The following is a 17,089-nucleotide window of genomic DNA, read 5'->3' on the forward strand; positions in this document are numbered from 1 at the left end:
CGTGTAAGTGTTGAGCCAAGCATCCCAACTGCTTCCTTATTTCTGAGCTGAGAGAAGACAGTTTAGGCTCTGACGGCCCGTCGTGCTCCGTGACGCACAAAGCAGTTGAGAAAGACGCCTTTCATTTCTGCTGTTGCACCACAGAGGCTAAAATCTGTTCTTCCCTACTGCAGACCACCAGAGGCTAGGACCAGACAGGGATCCCAATCTGTTCTCCAGTCAGGAACCAGTAAAAGCTCTGTGAAAGGTTTGCAGATTAATTAACTCAAGTGTAAATAACAACCCTCTCTTGTTCTTGAACGTAGACGTCTTTTTGCAGCAGCCAGCTCATTGAGGAACTAAAACTCTAAAATTAGAAGGTTTCATGCAAAGAGACGCGTGGCAGCATTGAGGAAGTTCCAGATGCACGTGTGCGTCTGCACATCAGCCCCAGCAGAGGACATTGGCGGTTTTAAACAGGGGCCCACAGGGGCCTGGGCCCCTATAGAACCGGCCCTGGCCCCTGTTATAGCCCCTGTGCTGAAGAGATCAGATTTTTTTTTCCCTGCGCTGCCTCGGAGACGGGAACTAATAAGCTGCAGCGTTTCTAACAGAGCTTTTAGAGCGCAGCACACTCTGTGGACAGAAATGTTTACCCGGTGGATTTTTGAATAAAAGATTAAAAATAGTTTAAATGGGACCCGAACAAATTCTTGAGGACGACTAACGGAAAATACGCTAAGAGACGAATGCAAGCAATAAAGTTTATTTTCCTGACATCAATGAATTTCCTTTTGGCAAAATTGTGCACAAGCACAAAATTTGTCATATGGCGACGACAAAAAATAATTTTGATATTGCACTAATTTTTCCCTTTTTTTCTTGCGCCCCCCATGAAAAAATACTGGCCCCACTGTGGCCCCCCTGGAGAATTTGGCCTAGAACCGGCCCTGGCAGAGGAGATGCTGGGACTTTCTCTCTCCGTCCCAGTTCTTCCGAGAGAAAATGAGAAATCTTCTTTCATGCTGGTGTGCTGATGCGATTGAATGCTGCTCTGATCAGTTTAATAAAAATGGTGTCCTGCAGATCCAGGCAGGAAAATGTTCCGATGCGAGAAATTGTCTGATTTCGAGTTAGGAGGGGAGTTTTCCTGATGTGATGTAAATAAGGAGAGGGATATGGATCTGGGGCGGGGTTTAACTCTCTAAAAATGACCCGAGTGATTTGGTGAACTTGAATTCACCTTTTCTTATTCAGGGGTTTATAAAGAGCCTTCATGGGCACAACAGGACAAAGGCAGCTAAAACAAAAACTGGTAAACACGGCTGAGTTTTGGTTTGATTGTAATTTTAAATGAGTTGGTTTGGTTTCTTTCCGAGTGTCCAAGTCTCAGCGGTCCAACTGATGGTTTCAAGAGTTATGAGGTGGTCTCCCCAGCACCTCCAGGAGCAGCGGAGGAGCCCCGAGACCACATTCCACTCATAACCATAAAACTGTTGACTTTGGAGCAGGTAAACCGACTTCCTCACAACCGACGATTTGGTTTGGTTTATTTCCCGATTTTGGCCAAACTCCTTTGTTTCAGCTAATGAGTGTTTAATCAGATAATCTTCTGATCTGTCATTAGGAAACAGCTTCAGGTGACGTTTGCATCTCAGGGTTATACATGCCAGGTATCTGTGATGGCTGCAGGAGATGCCACAGCTCAGAATAACTGAAAACTCTAGAGCCTTAAAAGATGAACACATGAAAATCTTTTCATTTCAGCATCACTAAAGATTTTTAATTATTAGATATTTGCGTCTTAAGGCAGCTCAGAGGCCTGAAACACAAGTTTTATCAAATCTTTTATCCACTTTTGTAAAGAGAAATTGTTAAAACATATCTAAATATGTGCATTCCAGGTCTTAACTTTGATTAATTCTTAAAATATAAAAAGATTTGATCTTTAATCTTGAGGCAAAGATTTTGTGGCTATTGTTGAGTTTGCATAGTTTGGATTTTACCCCTAAAGCTGATTTATGGAACGTTCTCACCAACCATCAGAAAAAGAAGTTCAGCTCCGTCACAAGATGCTGCACACACATGCACACACACACACACACACACACACACACGCGCACACACACACACACACACACACACACACACACACACACACACACACACACACACACACACACACACACACACACACACACACACACACACACACACACACACACACACACACACACACACACACACACACACACACACACACTGATCGCCTGCTGTGGTAATTGCTCCTCTGTTTCAGTGAATCGACCCTTTCTCACCTTGTTTTTAACGATCACCCTAATTAACACCTGATTATGCCCTCAGCCCATTCACTTTAATCCCACGTTTTCAGCTCCAGCAAACATGCAAACAACCCTTTATACGACTGACCCCCCACCCCACCGCTCCACTCCATGGAGACGATGAAGGAGCGCCGACACACGGCTGCATACCATCGCTCCGCATCACCGTCACCGCTGATGCGTCTGTGAAAGAGCTGCGAGGACAAAAGGCATCAGCTCTGCACAGCTAACACAGAGAGTGACCACCATGACCTCATGGGTCAGCTGGACGTCAGGGATGAAAAGCCTCTACCCACACCCCCCCCCCCCACACACACACACACACAAGACAGCCATGGGAGAATGGGAGCCAGGAGGGAGAAGAAGCAGCGTTTGCCTGCTGGAGCTGAGAGAAAGCGCCTGCGTTTGGAATTTTGGGTCATGCTTTTCTCCGCACATTCCTCGCTGTTCTCCCAACAATAAACTGTGTCAGAGTCGATACAACAGCCTTCATTCTGGATCGCTCAGACCAGTAAAAACCCTAAAGCCTCCACAGCAACAGACCAGACTAAAACCACGACTGATAGCGTTCTGAAACGGTTTTTAAACGTCTCATGTGAACAGATGAAACCACCACAGACGCTGCAGGCCAGAGTCGAGATTTATTTAGCAGCTACATTTCTCCACAATCAGCCGGCAGCTTGTGTGTAAATGGGCTTTCTCGCCAGCGAAGTCGTTCTTACAAATGACCGGTGTGTAATCTGGAAAAGGCACGGTTTCAGGATGATTAAATGTGTCCTGCACTGACACATGCGCATCTCCTGTGGAACGTTTTGTTGCACATTTACAGCCCGTTCCTCAGTTCTCACGCGGAAAGCCGAACTAGCAGGGGGGAAAAAATGAAACATCCTTCATCTGCGCTTGAAGAGAACATGTAGAAATAAATAAATAACTTAAAAAACAAACAGAACACACTTATGTACACGTGTGAAACACCGAGGAAGTGTTGGTCTGTCAGAAACACAGCCCCGTTTACTTTGGTCTCAGACTCCTGATGCACTTTAGTCTGATGGTCTGCACCGTTTCAAGTCTTTGGTGAGTTTAACCAAACAGCAGCTCATAGTTTGCTCTCCTCCTCCTCCAGCGGTCGATTCAATCCCGGGATGAACTTCAGGAGGCGCCGGCGGAAGCTCTTCTGTTTGGGTTTCCTCTGCAGAGAGCCGAATCCTCCATTTTTCTCCCCTGAGCCAGCCGCCGCCGACGACCCTCTCATGTAACTGCGAGTGCTGGCGCTGCGGGTCAGCTGAGTCTTTGTCACCGTGAGAACCTCACTGGTTGGACGGAGACGCTGCGGCCTCTGGGGCGGCTGCTGTTCTTTCCTTTGGTGGTCTGCTTCTGGGTTTCCGTCCACCTGGTACAGGCAGGTCTGGTAGAGGGGGTCGTCCTCGGCGGTGAGGAAGCTAGCGGTGCTGCTGGTGCTGCTGGAGCCGCGCAGGGCTCTCCGAGTCGCTGGGCTGGGGGCGCCGAGGCTGCCGTAGACACCGGCCGACTCCAGGGACTCGTAGATGGCGGCATCACTCATCACAATTCCTGCAAGGCAGGAAGCTTCTTATTAGGCTTCAGAAAAAGTACGAAACCAACGTCAACACGTATTAATGATTATTGATCTGCCAACTCTAACTCGTGTTGACCTGTTTTTGTTTTGATCACCACTTCCTGTAAGGCTGCGTCTGTTAGTGAGAACACTGAAACAGACAAAATCAGCCGATAATCAGAATGATCAGCCATCATTCACTCACTCATCAGCTGATATATATATATATATATATATATATATATATATATAAAAATGTGATATGCGAGGGCTGCACAGTGGCGCAGTGGTTAGAGTTGTTGCTTTGTAGCAAGAAGGTCCCGGGTTCACTTCCCAGCCTGGGATCTTTCTGCATGGAGTTTGCATGTTCTCCCTGTGCATGCGTGGGTTCTCTCCGGGTACTCCAGCTTCCTCCCACAGGTTGATTGGTCTGTCTAAATTGTCCCTATGTGTGTGTGTGCTCTCTGTCCAGGGTGTACCCCGCCTGATTGCCCATTGACTGCTGGAGATAGGCACCAGGCACCAGCCCCCCCCCCCACACACACACACACACACACACGCGACCCTACGTGGACAAAGCGGGTTCAGACCATGGATGGGTGGAAATCTGATGTTTTTTTTGTCTGTGAATGCTTCACTGACAAACACTGATAATAACCTGACGTTCCTCCTGGTCTTTGAACCTACCACTGGAATCTCACACTAGCTCTTCCATGTGGAGGTTTTTTTAGTCTAGACTTAAATCTGTAAATTATACTGAAACGCATAAAGTGGGCTGAATGCTCACAGGGCCTCAGACTCTGTCAGTGGAAATGTAAACAACACGTTTCCTCTCCAAACAGCCACAGAGTCATCTCAGGCTTCATTTAGTCTTTTCTTGGGAGGAGCTGGGGAATAAAATCAGGGTGAAATCATGCAAACAAGCTGAACGTATTTTGAACTAAACGGCAACCAGAAACTGCAGAACACTGACGTGAGCTCATGCCCCACTTGAAGATTCAGGTGGATTAGAAACAGGACTTTCCTTCGTGCTTTTGTCTCTAGCTAGTTGCTAACCAGTCCCAGCCCAGTGAGACTGTGATTTATTTGGTGTAATACCTGCTCAGCATCATTTAAGCCACCCAAACCTATAAAATGACCCACCGTGAACCAGCCGCTGCTCCTGCACCATCAACGAGCGATATTCGTCCCACTTCTCATAAAGAGTTTGCTACAAAAGAAGACGGGAGACATTTGAGTTGACCGAAACATTAAACTTGCACACATTTTCACAGCAACACAACACACGAAGCCAAATTCTGAAGCCACGGGCTAAAGTAACCTGAACAGCAAACGCTTCAGAGCGCATTAATCATTTAACAGCTACGAGTTGCGACGAGTCGAACAGCCTGAAAAACTTGTGTTCAGCAGCAGGTTGAGCTTTAAAATGCTGGATTAGTACTGGAGAGGGCGGCTGTGCCTCGGTGGATTAGTGTGGGACAGCTGCTGTGAGCTTTGGGGAAAGAAGAGGCTGAAGAGCTGCAGAGATCCCCGACCAGCTGAGACAACAGGTGGAGCTGCTGAGGAGACAGGTGGGGTGGGGTGAGTGAGTGAGTGAGTGAGTGAGTGAGTGAGTGAGTGCGTCCCACATAAGGCAGAACGAGTGTGGAGCTACTGAAGACTCACCTTCAGATACTGCAGCCGCGCCTCCAGCTCAGCCTTTCGGATGGAGTTGCTGTAAACCGTCTCCAGCCTGTGGGGAAACGGCGTGTTACTCCCAACAGGAAGCACTCAGCCGACAGCAGGCAGAAAGCAGCAATAAAAACACGCCACACTACAAAAGTCTCCCTTCACGAGTCCGAGGTGGGAACGAACAGCTCTGATGTTTACGAGCAGTGGCGTTTCTGGGCTCGTGCAGTTTCCACTCCCAACAAAGAGCCGGTTTTCACGCCGACAGCTCACTGTGAGCGTCTGAGCCGGTGACGTCAGCCTGTGAAGGCGTTCCTGCACCGACGCTCGAATGACTTCTGTAGATCCAGAATATTACAGCCTGTTCGTGCTAATCGTCCTTTTAAAGTTTTATGGGCAGACAGAGGAGGAGCGCGGCTCTAATTAAACACCCGCTCAGAACTCCAGCTGTTAACAGCTGGATTATTTAAAGAGAGACGGAAAAGTCGGATTTCAGCTTAAACTTCTGCAGCTTTTTAGAATCTAGCTTCATTAATCAGCAACCAATTTTCTGAGCCAGCTTACTACTTTGAAAGTCCAGAGCCGCAGCCATGCTGTCTTGGTGGCGTTTGTCTTCAAACACTAAACTGGTGACCGCAGCAACGGCGCGCTAACACCCAGCGAGAGGCGATCCGACATTAAATCAGTCGCTACGTTTGAATTATTACACATCCTGATGATAACACCCGATAAACCCCATAAATAATAATCCTACCTCACAGACCCACATCCGTTTCTGGGCTTCTGTTTGCATTTATAGATATTTAATAATTTTGTCTTATTCTGATTTGTTTACCTGAGTGAGTCGCCGCAGGCCTTGATGAGCTGAACAATGTCCTTGTGTAGATATCCCTCCACGCTGGTATCGTTCACACTTGCTATGGTGTCTCCTACACACACACACACACACACACACACACACACACACGTGTTAGCCAGCTGCCGAGAGGTCAGGACGCTCCCATTAAACCCGGCTGAGGCGTGTTGGATCTAAACTAAACCTCGACACGCGAAGCACAAATGTTAGCGTCGTTGCCGCCGTGGCGTTCAGTTCCAACACGCTGAATTCATTCGTTGTGTGATTAGTCTGTCTGCAGCTGTGCTAAACCACTCCAACTCATCTTGCAGAAGTTATTGGGCGTGAGGTGGACTCGGGTCCTTTCTGAGGACTTTTTTCTGGTCTTTTAAGGCAACCATGGTGATGAAGACATTGTGGTCACAGCACACGCTGGACAATAGGAGGAGCATGTGAGGAATGTGAGGAGTGAAGCTGGTTGGAAGGAGGCAGCAGATCATCACTTTATAGACCCTTTTACTGCCTACGCCATCAAAAGTTGCGCGCGCAGCCTGGCAACGAGAGTGAAGGCTTCCTCATTCACACTCGATACTAAAACAGCGTTTTAAACCCTTTGTTTTGAAGTTCTGAGCACATAAAAATGTCGGGTTGTTGCGTGTATGGATGCCAGAATCGCTTCTCTTCAAGCAGTGGACTGAAACTTTACAGAATTCCGAAGGGAGCACATCCATTTCAACAAAATCGGAGGCGTCTGTGGCTGCAGGCCATCAAAAGGGTTGATGAAAACTGGACTGAAAACACGATCCGAAATGCTCGAGTTTGTAGCGCCCATTTTATATCAGGTAAGGTAATTATTAAATGACAGAATTAAACAAATTTATACGCTTTATTTCATGCTTCAAATTAACATTTCATTCTAATTCATCTGTATTTTCCCACTGCATATTAGTATAAACTGTGTTTCTCTAAAATTAACACGATTGTACTCTGAGCACGCTAAAAAAAGAAACCTATGCTATGCTCACCCTGCCATGCAGGTACAGTTGGCTGTGAAGACGTAGTTCTCTGGTTTGTTTACTATGACCCAAGCCTCGTACGTAGCAGTCTTGTGTCCTTGTCTTTGGCTAGGAAGGACTTCTGCCTTCAAGACGCAAAACTCAGAGTCTATGTCGTGACATTTTACTTTCTGTACGTGGCCACAGACAACATAGTTGTATGCATCTAACGACTTGTATGCCCGTAGCTTCTCACGTGTGTACTTACTGGGCCTCTCCACTAAAAACGTATATATATCGAGCCACTGGGTGATATCTGGCCACGCACCTACATCTTCCACCCATTCCGTAATGCCACAGGGATCCGGGAGTCTGTTGCCATTCGTTAAAGTGAGTTTAATAATATAACATTCAAGATTTGCCGGTGATAAGCCCGCAGCGTAGCTTGATAAAGCCTGAAACAACGCCATTCTCTGTTGCCAAGCTGCGCGCGCATTCTCGCTGACGTCATATTGTTTACAAACAGTAAAAGGGTCTATTAACAATCTGGTGAGACTGACAACCAGAGGGCATTTATCGGCTACATAGGACAGAAGAAACGCTTTAAGAGCAAAAAAGACGAATTTAAAAATGTCATTTTCTTTTCTTGGTGTAGCACGGATGAATACGCGTCCGTCAGATGGAAAAATGCAAGCAGGCAGTTTTCCTTGACGACCAAACACTGAAACTCACGAGTGCTTCTGTTGACACAGAGTCAGCTGACTCAAAAACAAAGAAAACAAGCGGAAGTAAAACTTCAGGTTACGCTCACATCCCTGCTGTCTGTCTCGTGCCCCTTCCAGGACAAATGAGGAGTAAATAAACAGCAAGACCAAAAATAAACGGTTACTCACCCACTTTAAGTCCGGCTGTCTGGGACGGGCTGTTCTCGTGCACCTTACACACAAACGTGCACATCTCCACCGTGTTCTGGTCCTGATGGTGGAGACCATAAGTCTGCAACAAACAGACGGTGACTATAAAACATGGTGTTGATCTGAAGCGCTGTGGTTCTGCAACACAACGTTAAAGAAGAAAACCACTGACTGATGCAGAGGAAGCCATGACGGACGGTGCCGGAAAGACGGTTTTATCACCGAGCTCACAGACACCAGGGAGACCACAGCCAGTGAGGGCCGCTTCCTCTCGTCTCACAAAAACTAATCAGTCAAAACTTTACAAACATCCCTAAATAACAGCTGTGATCCTGAAACGAGTTTGCTTTAAGAGTGACGAGAAAACAGAGACAGACGGGATCAGGAAGGGCAACAGCTTTTTCACTGTTCTGTATATTTATCTGTAAAACAGGAAGTACAGCAAACGCCCGGCTCCATGAAAGCTAGTTTTCCTTATTTGAAAGATCTGTGTACTTTGATCTGTGTACTTTGCGGCTCTCGCATACGGCTGTCTTGGGAACCTGTTTTGTTGCTTCCACATACATTTGCATGCTCTTCCTTGTTTTAATCACCCATGTCTCTGCACGACGGCCAGAGCGCTGCAGGACACAAATAAACTTCCTGTCAACACGCCAACCACCAGAAACAACAGAAAGACTTACAGTAATGTTAGAGGCAGATGCTCTTACTGAAGCAGGAACGCAGCCTGCACGAGAGCGCCAAAAGAAATGTGCAACCATTTGGATCTGCCTGGATTTGCAGCTGCTGGCTTCCATCTCTGCTCCATGAGAGATAAACGACCAACCATGCAAATATGGTTGAAAGGCAAATATCACATTTACATGCTGGCTCCTCAGCTCCACATCCACTTCAACAAAACTGAGAGAAAAAGCAGCAGGAAGCACTAGGCTCCGAGCATCAAACTGCTCCTCTCAGCCACGGCAGGCAGGAAGGGCGGGAACGCCTAACGAACACGCAAAGAGAACACCGCTTCTTTTCCTAGAGGAAGGGCTTCAATCTGGGTGACGTTACGTTGTCCACATTAGACTTGTACACAGATCAGCCTGGGTGTGTGTGTGTGTGTGTGTGTGTGAGGAGCAGGTATTACATGGGAAGTGTGTGAGAAAACCACACAGCTTAAAATACAGATGCTGGAGGAAATCATCCCCTCTTGACCGAAGTCATGAGACAAACACGAACTAGTTATTTGTCTGCTGGATGACCTTTTCAGTCCCGCTGCTGCAGAAAAGCACACTTCTATCACCGATCATGAAGGTCCTGCTAAGTAACACTGGAGGAGGTTCTCTTCTCATGGTTTTATTACCTGGATCTCAAATCCAAAACTCTCCTCTTCTTTTTTCTCCAGGATCACCACTTTCCTAAAGAACGAAATAAAAACATGGTTATGGTTCTACTGAGGTTTTCATGTTCATGGCTCGGGAAGAGAAGACAGATTAGTCTAAATTATTCTGCTAACCGATCGGCCGATTTGTAAACAGGACGGATCACTGCTTCTCTGGGTCTAAAAATAAAACGAACGAGTTATCCGTTAAAAGCAAAACAAACAATAAATGAAAAATGTACTTCTGGATTCTTTTCACCACTTTTTTACAAATGCAAAATGAGTAAGATCACCAAAATAAGAGCATCCCGTTTAACTGCAAGCAGAGAAGAGCGGCTACGGATGTCAAAACACAGAATAAAATAGCATGATCTCCTTTTTGTAGGAATATTGATGCTTGGAAATAAAGCTGTTTAGAAAAAATCTCCAGAGCTCTCTGGGGTCCGTACGGGTAAATATTTGACCCCTGTCATTCACTGCTGCTGTGTTTTGCCCTCATTCTGCAATCTTTACTGATTTTTACATGAGTTTTTTTTTTTTTTATAAACCAGGACTTTATCGAGGAAAATCCAGAACTTCACTTCCGGCTCTTGGAGAGTACAGACACTTTTTTCCTCCTCTCCTCCCTATCTTGTCTCAAGGCTCTTCTTTGGGTCTGTCTTTGGGTGTACGGTAGGGCTGCAACAAACGATTATTTGGATAATCGATTAATCGGATGGGGTCTCGACACGATTAATCGATTAATCGGATTACATGGGGAAATTTTTAAAAACTGCTAGGGAAACGTTATTTCTCTCCTTCCTTCACTTTATTTAACATAACATTATTAGAAAACAGTTCAATAGCAGAAAAACAACATGCCATCACCTAAATTGTCTTATAAGGTGTATAGACAGAGACCCTAAGCTACATCTATCTGTGACCTAAAATGCTTGGTCCAAGTTAAACAGCTTAAGGGCAATTCTCATCTGTTTTGTTTGATCTCATCTGTTGACATTTATTTTAAATGTAATTAAACATAGGCTGTGAATTAATCAAAATTGATCACTATTTCCAAAAATGACTGAAAAAATACCAAATAAAACAAAAGTAAATGAATGCCATCCTCCTTGCGATGATGCCCTGGGCAACTGCCATAAAGTCACATCAAGAAATGCTGCTGATCATTCCAATGATCCCAAATAGACTCACATTAGGCCACATGAAAGCAACTGAACCCAAAAATATATTAACCAGTATATAACTGCACTCTTACACAACACGCCTGCAGCAACAGTTAGGACTCCTCCCTCCCTTTTAAAAGCGTTTTTGCTTCTGAGGACATTGTGGCTGTAAAACCACATGCTAGTAGTCTGGCCCCGGTGTGATCAACCAGTTTCTGCGGGAATGTGACGGCGGAACCAGGGCCAGATTAACACTTTGTTGTACCCTGGGCAACAATATTCAAGGGCTCCATCATCACGACCCAAGGATCACCATAATGTGGTCACATACAGAATATTTTACTGTAATATGCAGTAAATATACTCAATACTTGAATGCCTGACAACACGTAACCCGCCCAGAGTAACCTTTGACCCACCTCGTGTGGACTGACCAATGAGGAGAGGGTCTTAACTTGAGGCCCTCTCTTCATTGGTCAGTCTGCATGAGACTGACTCTCAACTGACGTTCAGTCGTAGGCAGCGAAGCGTCTCTGTGCAGCGCAAAAGCCCGGGTGGACAGTTTGTTTAATGTAGGGTGACCATATTTCCATTTCCAAACAAGAGGACAGGGGATCTGTGCCTATGACGTCACACTATGGCAACGCCACACAAACCATGTTGGGACCCATTTTTTGTAAGAACTAAATTAATATCAGATTCTGCCAATTAAAGGGCTCTAAAACAATTCATATGTAAATATTTTGCATATTTAATGCAAAATCTAATTTTTCTGCTTTAGTGCTGCAACAAGGTTTTATTAATAATAAATTATTATACCTTTTGTTTTACTACAGCATCGGTACGCTTCCTGTGCACAGATTATTAAGGATGCTTGTTTCAGCTGTGAGATTAGACGATAGGATCAATGAAAAAATAACTAGTCACACACTCCATGGAAACTTTCAGAGAATCCACAAATAGTGGCTTTCAAATGGTTTTGTTACTTTTTGCAAGTTTATAAAATAAGCAGATGAGACAGAATGTCTGATAATTTAGTTTTTCATCTGATATTAGAACATGTCAGTAATGTCTGAGGAGCTTTTATAAACACTGTGTAACTAATACTCCTGGAGAGGGTATGGATTACACAGAGGCTTCTGGGGAGCCCAGTTAGGGGGGGGGGGGGGGGGCATTTTGCCATGGCCCCCAAAATGTCTTGAAACGGCCCTGGGTGTGTGACTGAGTTTTGAAGGTGATCTGAATTGTATCAGATGTATAAATATGACATGTGTATAACTTATTGTTTTATACAGGTAAAAACTTGTAGTGGAGATAAATCTACCTACATTTTACTTTTCAACACTTTGTTTTGTTTTCTTGTTTTTATTGAACTATTTTCCTGTCCTGTCTGTCTCTCATCTTCCTGCATCTCCTCTTAATTCTCCAGAAAATCTGTTGCCTGGATTCTTACCTTTTCACCTCATCAGTTACTTTTGAGCAGGTCAAAGGGATCTCCTGACCGAAAAGCGCAGAGCGCGTTTTCGATGCTGCGTGAGGTGACATCACCACAGCACAGGTGATGAGCTCCGCAGTAGCGAGCTTCAGGCACAAATAAGACAGAAAATAGAGAATATGTGCGGACATGAACGATTGTGTGCTAATTATAGTTTTTTGGTTGCGCCACTTTGAGAATGGACCGTGCGCTGGAAGCAGCTGCCTGGATCGCTGCGCGACAATGCGGAACCGGTTCGCAGCAGCGCAAGTCTGCCGGCTCTCCCTCGCGCTGATCTGCCGGTACCGGCTCTCCCTCACGCTGATCTGCGGCTCTCCCTTGCGCTGATCTGCCGGCTCTCCCTTGCGCTGATCTGCCGGCTCTCCCTTGCGCTGATCTGCGGCTCTCCCTCGCGCTGATCTGTGGCTCTCCCTCGCGCTGATCTGACTTGCTCTGGTCTGCGCGCAAGGCGGGCGGGAAGGGGGGGCGCTTTTGGAAGAGTTGTGCGACACAACGAATCGATGACGCAATTCGTTGCCAACGCTTTTAGTAATCGATTTTCATCGAATTTATCGATTCGTTGTTGCAGCCCTAGTGTACGGCACTTCTGCATTTTTTTCTGGAAACTGGAAATTATTAAAAATGGATCTGGTCAGTTTGTCTCTCAATGCGATTGACAACATTTTTTCAACGATGAGAACGGGAGAAGGGGCTCCCGGATGCCCCTCTGGGACAGAGCCAGCTGGGTATATCATGGACTCCTGGAAACAGAGGAACCTGATCTGTCTCTCTCAACTGTCTGTAGAGGATTCTGAAGACGTCTGGATATTTGTGGTGTTGGTGTCAGGTTTCTTGCCGTTTGGCCTGAGCGGTTACCTGGCTTACCGGAAAATTGATGAGCTTTCAAGGAATATTGGCTCAATCTCGGAGCTCAGGGATGTATTACACCGCGCTGTGAACGCACAAACTCATATAATTGTCGAGATGAGTCGTAAGCTTGGAACTTTGGCTGAGATTGAGGCTCTGGCACAGAAGGTGGATTCGATTAAAGAGAGAGTTGACGGGACAGCACGGTTGGGAATAGATTAATTTACGCCACTATTGGATCCAGAGGGGTTGAAGACCAACAGAACTTTAAGGCCAGGGACACACCGGCCACCGAAGCGCCGCGAAACGGGGACCGCCTTCATTCGGCGCCCTTGTTATCCTATTCTATAGACCACATGGGCCGCCGAAGTGCTCCAGCCCGCGCTGTGCAGCGATCGTTTCGGCGTCTGCTCTATTTTTTTCGCGAGCCGCGGGTGAACCGCGTCAATTCTGGCAGAAAGTCAAACCTAGACATTAGAGGCAGGCCGGTAAATTTAACAAAATAAAGCATTTCAAAATACAATTCCGCGACAGTCAAACACACACGCACAGCAAACTTGTGTGTGTGTGTGACCACGTAAAGGGGGTGTGGTTTTGGGTGTCTTTCGACCAGAGCAAACAGGACAGAGGCAGAAAGTTGTAGGCCAGCTATTAACAACTGATTCACACCATAAGTTCACACACACGTACACACACACACACGTACAAACACACATACAAACAGCAAGGGGGAGGGGGGTGTAGAGGAAAAGAGCAGAGAAAAAGCAGAGAGGAAATGGAGGACACCAAGTGGTTAAAAGAAAAACTGCGAGGCGTGCCTCGACCGGAGCGGAGAAACAAGCGTCTCGTCTGAGGAGCAGCGAGCAGCGGCCGAATTTCGTGAGCGCTTCGCCTCCCGGCGCTTCGGCGGCCGGTGTGTCCCCGGCCTAAGACAGAGAGGAAATTATCTCTGTCTGTCCCCAAAACATGTTCTTATCTGAATCTGGTGCCCTTGAGCCTGTGAGGCTGAAGTAATTACTCCCCCTCAGAAGACATGTGGAATGCTGCCGTTGCCATGGCAACTCCATCTCCCTATCCCAGCCTGGGCGGGACTGACAACTAGTTGGTGAAGGTCGTGGAACCGTTTCCAGGAGTCACTGGGCTTTCTAACCCAATTACCTCCCTCCCCTGTCCAGACGGAGGTGACGGGCGCTGCTCATCGCGGCTGCATGCACTGATGTGAGAAGAGTCCCAACCCTACCTCCCCACCTAGTGGACACTTATGTTGTGTGATGTCTGAAGTCTGTTGCATTTCTGTCTGAGGTGTTTTTTTGCATAGCAAAGCTGCCCTCTCTGTGGAGGGTAACTCTGAAGTGCCTTTTTTTTCCTCCACCTGAACCAATCCTCATGTAAACCCTCTGATCTCTATTAAGGTAGCGCGACTCGGGTTGCGAAAGACCACAGTCACCAATTCTTGTCATGTGTCTATGTATGTATGTCTGATCTCAGAATTGTGTGTGTACTGAAACTCTAATTTCCCTCTGGGATTAATAAAGTATCTTTGAATTGAACAAGTGGAAATTCACACAATGGCCCTGATCTAAAGTAAAAAATTGAGGATTTTAATAGCTGCATGGGACTGTGCCCATCAGCATCTGGACATCAGAGATAGACACACAGAACAATAATCTGTAAGACTGAAGGACGTCTCAGTGGTAGGGGGACATGCAAATTCATGGCATCATCTGTAACCACAAGCTTGGCTCTGACTTAAGGGGAAGTCGCCGTGAGGTTTGCGTAAAGGAAAAACAATGAGCTGGGCCAAAGACCAAAACAATGTGGGAGACTGTACCTTTGTGGTTCTGCTGATTGTGTGAGGGGTTTCCACTTCTGTGGGCCACCTCCCTGTGAGGAGAAAACAAAACCAGACGTGAAGCGTGTCAGACACCTACAAGAGGTTAGAGCAAGATGAGTCATGAGGGTTCCCCCTAAGATCAGCTCCCAGCACTTCCTGGACACACCTGTGGTGCACTGGTCCAGCAGGTTTTGTAATGGCAGACGCGTGCCAGGCGGTTTGTTTGTATTTTAAAACCACTGATCCATTCCGTCGGGTTCGAACCACACCGACGAAACTAGAAATGAATGTCTGGCTCCTGTTGTTTACCTTCAAAGAAGGCATTCAGCTAAATTTAGCCCAACTTTCACACCAAGTCAGATGTCCCCGAAGCGCTTGTCCATCTACCTAACTGTTCGGTAAAGAAACACGTGAGACAGCGTGGTGAACTACAACACCAGCATTGAGAGGAATCAGCGGCAGGTTGGGTCCCTGCCCCACCTGACTGTATAAACAAAAGAAAAGGTATCAGTCCAGATGCCTGTGGGAAACCACCCAAATCAATCCACCTCTGTTCCAACTCAATCATGTTCAAATGTGGTTCTCTGAAAGCCTGCTTTGTGTTCTCATCTCCCAGCCCACTAAAATGTTGCTTTCTTAATGTCCCAACACTTACAGGACTGCCGTCTCAATGGGGGCATTTATTCCCAAGTACCCAGAGTCCAACGGGGGTGTCTCGACAGGATCTGCATTGGTGGGAGTGCACAATGCTGTGTTGTAGCCACCTCGCCCTTATTACAGCACGCTGGTTGTGTGTGGGCTTGTCACTGTGTCCCACTGTGCATCCCAGCTCTGAGGAAAGGGAAGCCTCCAGAGATCTGCTCTGCTCCGCTCTCAAAACTAGAGTTAAGTTTTCAGGGTTAATGAGAAACAACCCAGAAAATGTACAAAGGGACAGCTGAGGTGAGCAGTCACTTCCTCAAATGAATCACAAAGCTGCCTTCAGGACAGCGAGTGAACTCAGGAGTCCTTTGAATTTGACTACTTTCATTTTAAGTCTTCATCAAGTTTACTAATCATCTCCAAAAACACCAAAGTGTTCTCCAGAAAGCCAGATCATCAGCTTTAGCTCAGTCAATTCCATCCAAGAACAATCACCACACGTGTGTGTGTGTGTGTGTGTGTGGTGTGTGTGTGTGTGTGTGTGTGTGTGTGTGTGTGTGTGTGTGTGTGTGTGTGTGTGTGTGTGTGTGTGATTCTAAGATTTTCTCTCAGCAGAATAAAAATAAACAACTCGCCGTTTATAAACAGAAAGGATGCAACAACTTGCATCATTCTGTCTTGTAAGCAGAATTCTAGATCAAACTCAAGCGCGTTCAAAGTGAGTCTTCATTATTTTCAAGCACCTCACAGAGGCAATTATTTATTTATGTATCCATAAAATATATGTTAAACATGGTTTTTTTATCATTTGCTTGTCACCCAATTCCAACTAGGACCCAACTAGTTGTCAAGTCACCTTAAAAACAGTTAAACGCCAAACTTGTAGCTGCAATAGTCAGGCTGCTGCCGAGGGGATCTTGTCTGACCTTTTTGAGGTTTCTGGGCAGCGTCCCGCCGGAGTAAGCCAGAGTTTTGTAGTTGTAAACCTCCGAGAAGCTCGCAGGTAGCTCCACGCTCCTGCAGCTGTCGGACTTGGACGAAGGGAAATAAATGTCGTCCTGAGAAGCGGGTCCGCCTTCCGGACCGCTGGAGTTCGCCTTCTTCAGCCGCCTGAAAGTCATCGTTGTTGGGAATGAAAGGGTTCGCTGAGCTCCAGCAGAGGACCTGGTAAGGAGCTGATGAATCACCTACTTCTACCTCCTCCTCCGTTTGAGTGTCGCCTCTCATCAGTAGCAGGGGGCGGAGCTTACTCTAAGTGGCACGAGACGCTACGCTCCACGGCACATTCAGGGCCCCTCGGGCGTTTCTGCTTCACGTTCACTAACGACAGTCCTAAATAACGTGTAATAAAGTAAATGTACTTCTAAATTATACTCGTTCAAAGTGGAATATCTTAAAGAATTATTCTTCATATATTTGACCAACACCAAAATAAAAGTG

General features: G+C 46.4%; 1 protein-coding gene across 2 annotated transcripts; it reads right to left on the minus strand.

The window, feature by feature from the left end:
- Window positions 1-3,192: 3,192 nt before the first annotated feature.
- tamalin (trafficking regulator and scaffold protein tamalin) lies at window positions 3,193-16,890 on the minus strand. Of its 2 annotated transcripts, XM_015967055.3 has the most exons (8): window positions 16,576-16,890; window positions 15,005-15,057; window positions 9,652-9,706; window positions 8,286-8,388; window positions 6,398-6,491; window positions 5,560-5,626; window positions 5,038-5,104; window positions 3,193-3,890 (listed from the first exon to the last, which is right to left on the minus strand). In XM_015967055.3, the coding sequence occupies exons 1-8, from the start codon at window positions 16,768-16,770 to the stop codon at window positions 3,418-3,420; spliced, it is 1,107 nt and encodes a 368-aa protein (XP_015822541.3). In that variant the 5' UTR covers window positions 16,771-16,890; the 3' UTR covers window positions 3,193-3,417. The 2 variants fall into 2 exon arrangements, with proteins under 2 accessions (XP_015822541.3, XP_015822543.3); XM_015967057.3 differs by lacking the exons at window positions 9,652-9,706; window positions 15,005-15,057; window positions 16,576-16,890 and adding an exon at window positions 8,990-9,322.
- Between the last annotated feature and the right edge of the window lie 199 nt (window positions 16,891-17,089).

The sequence above is a fragment of the Nothobranchius furzeri genome, chromosome 15 (genome assembly GCF_043380555.1).
Source record: "Nothobranchius furzeri strain GRZ-AD chromosome 15, NfurGRZ-RIMD1, whole genome shotgun sequence".
NCBI classification, from domain to species: domain Eukaryota; kingdom Metazoa; phylum Chordata; class Actinopteri; order Cyprinodontiformes; family Nothobranchiidae; genus Nothobranchius; species Nothobranchius furzeri.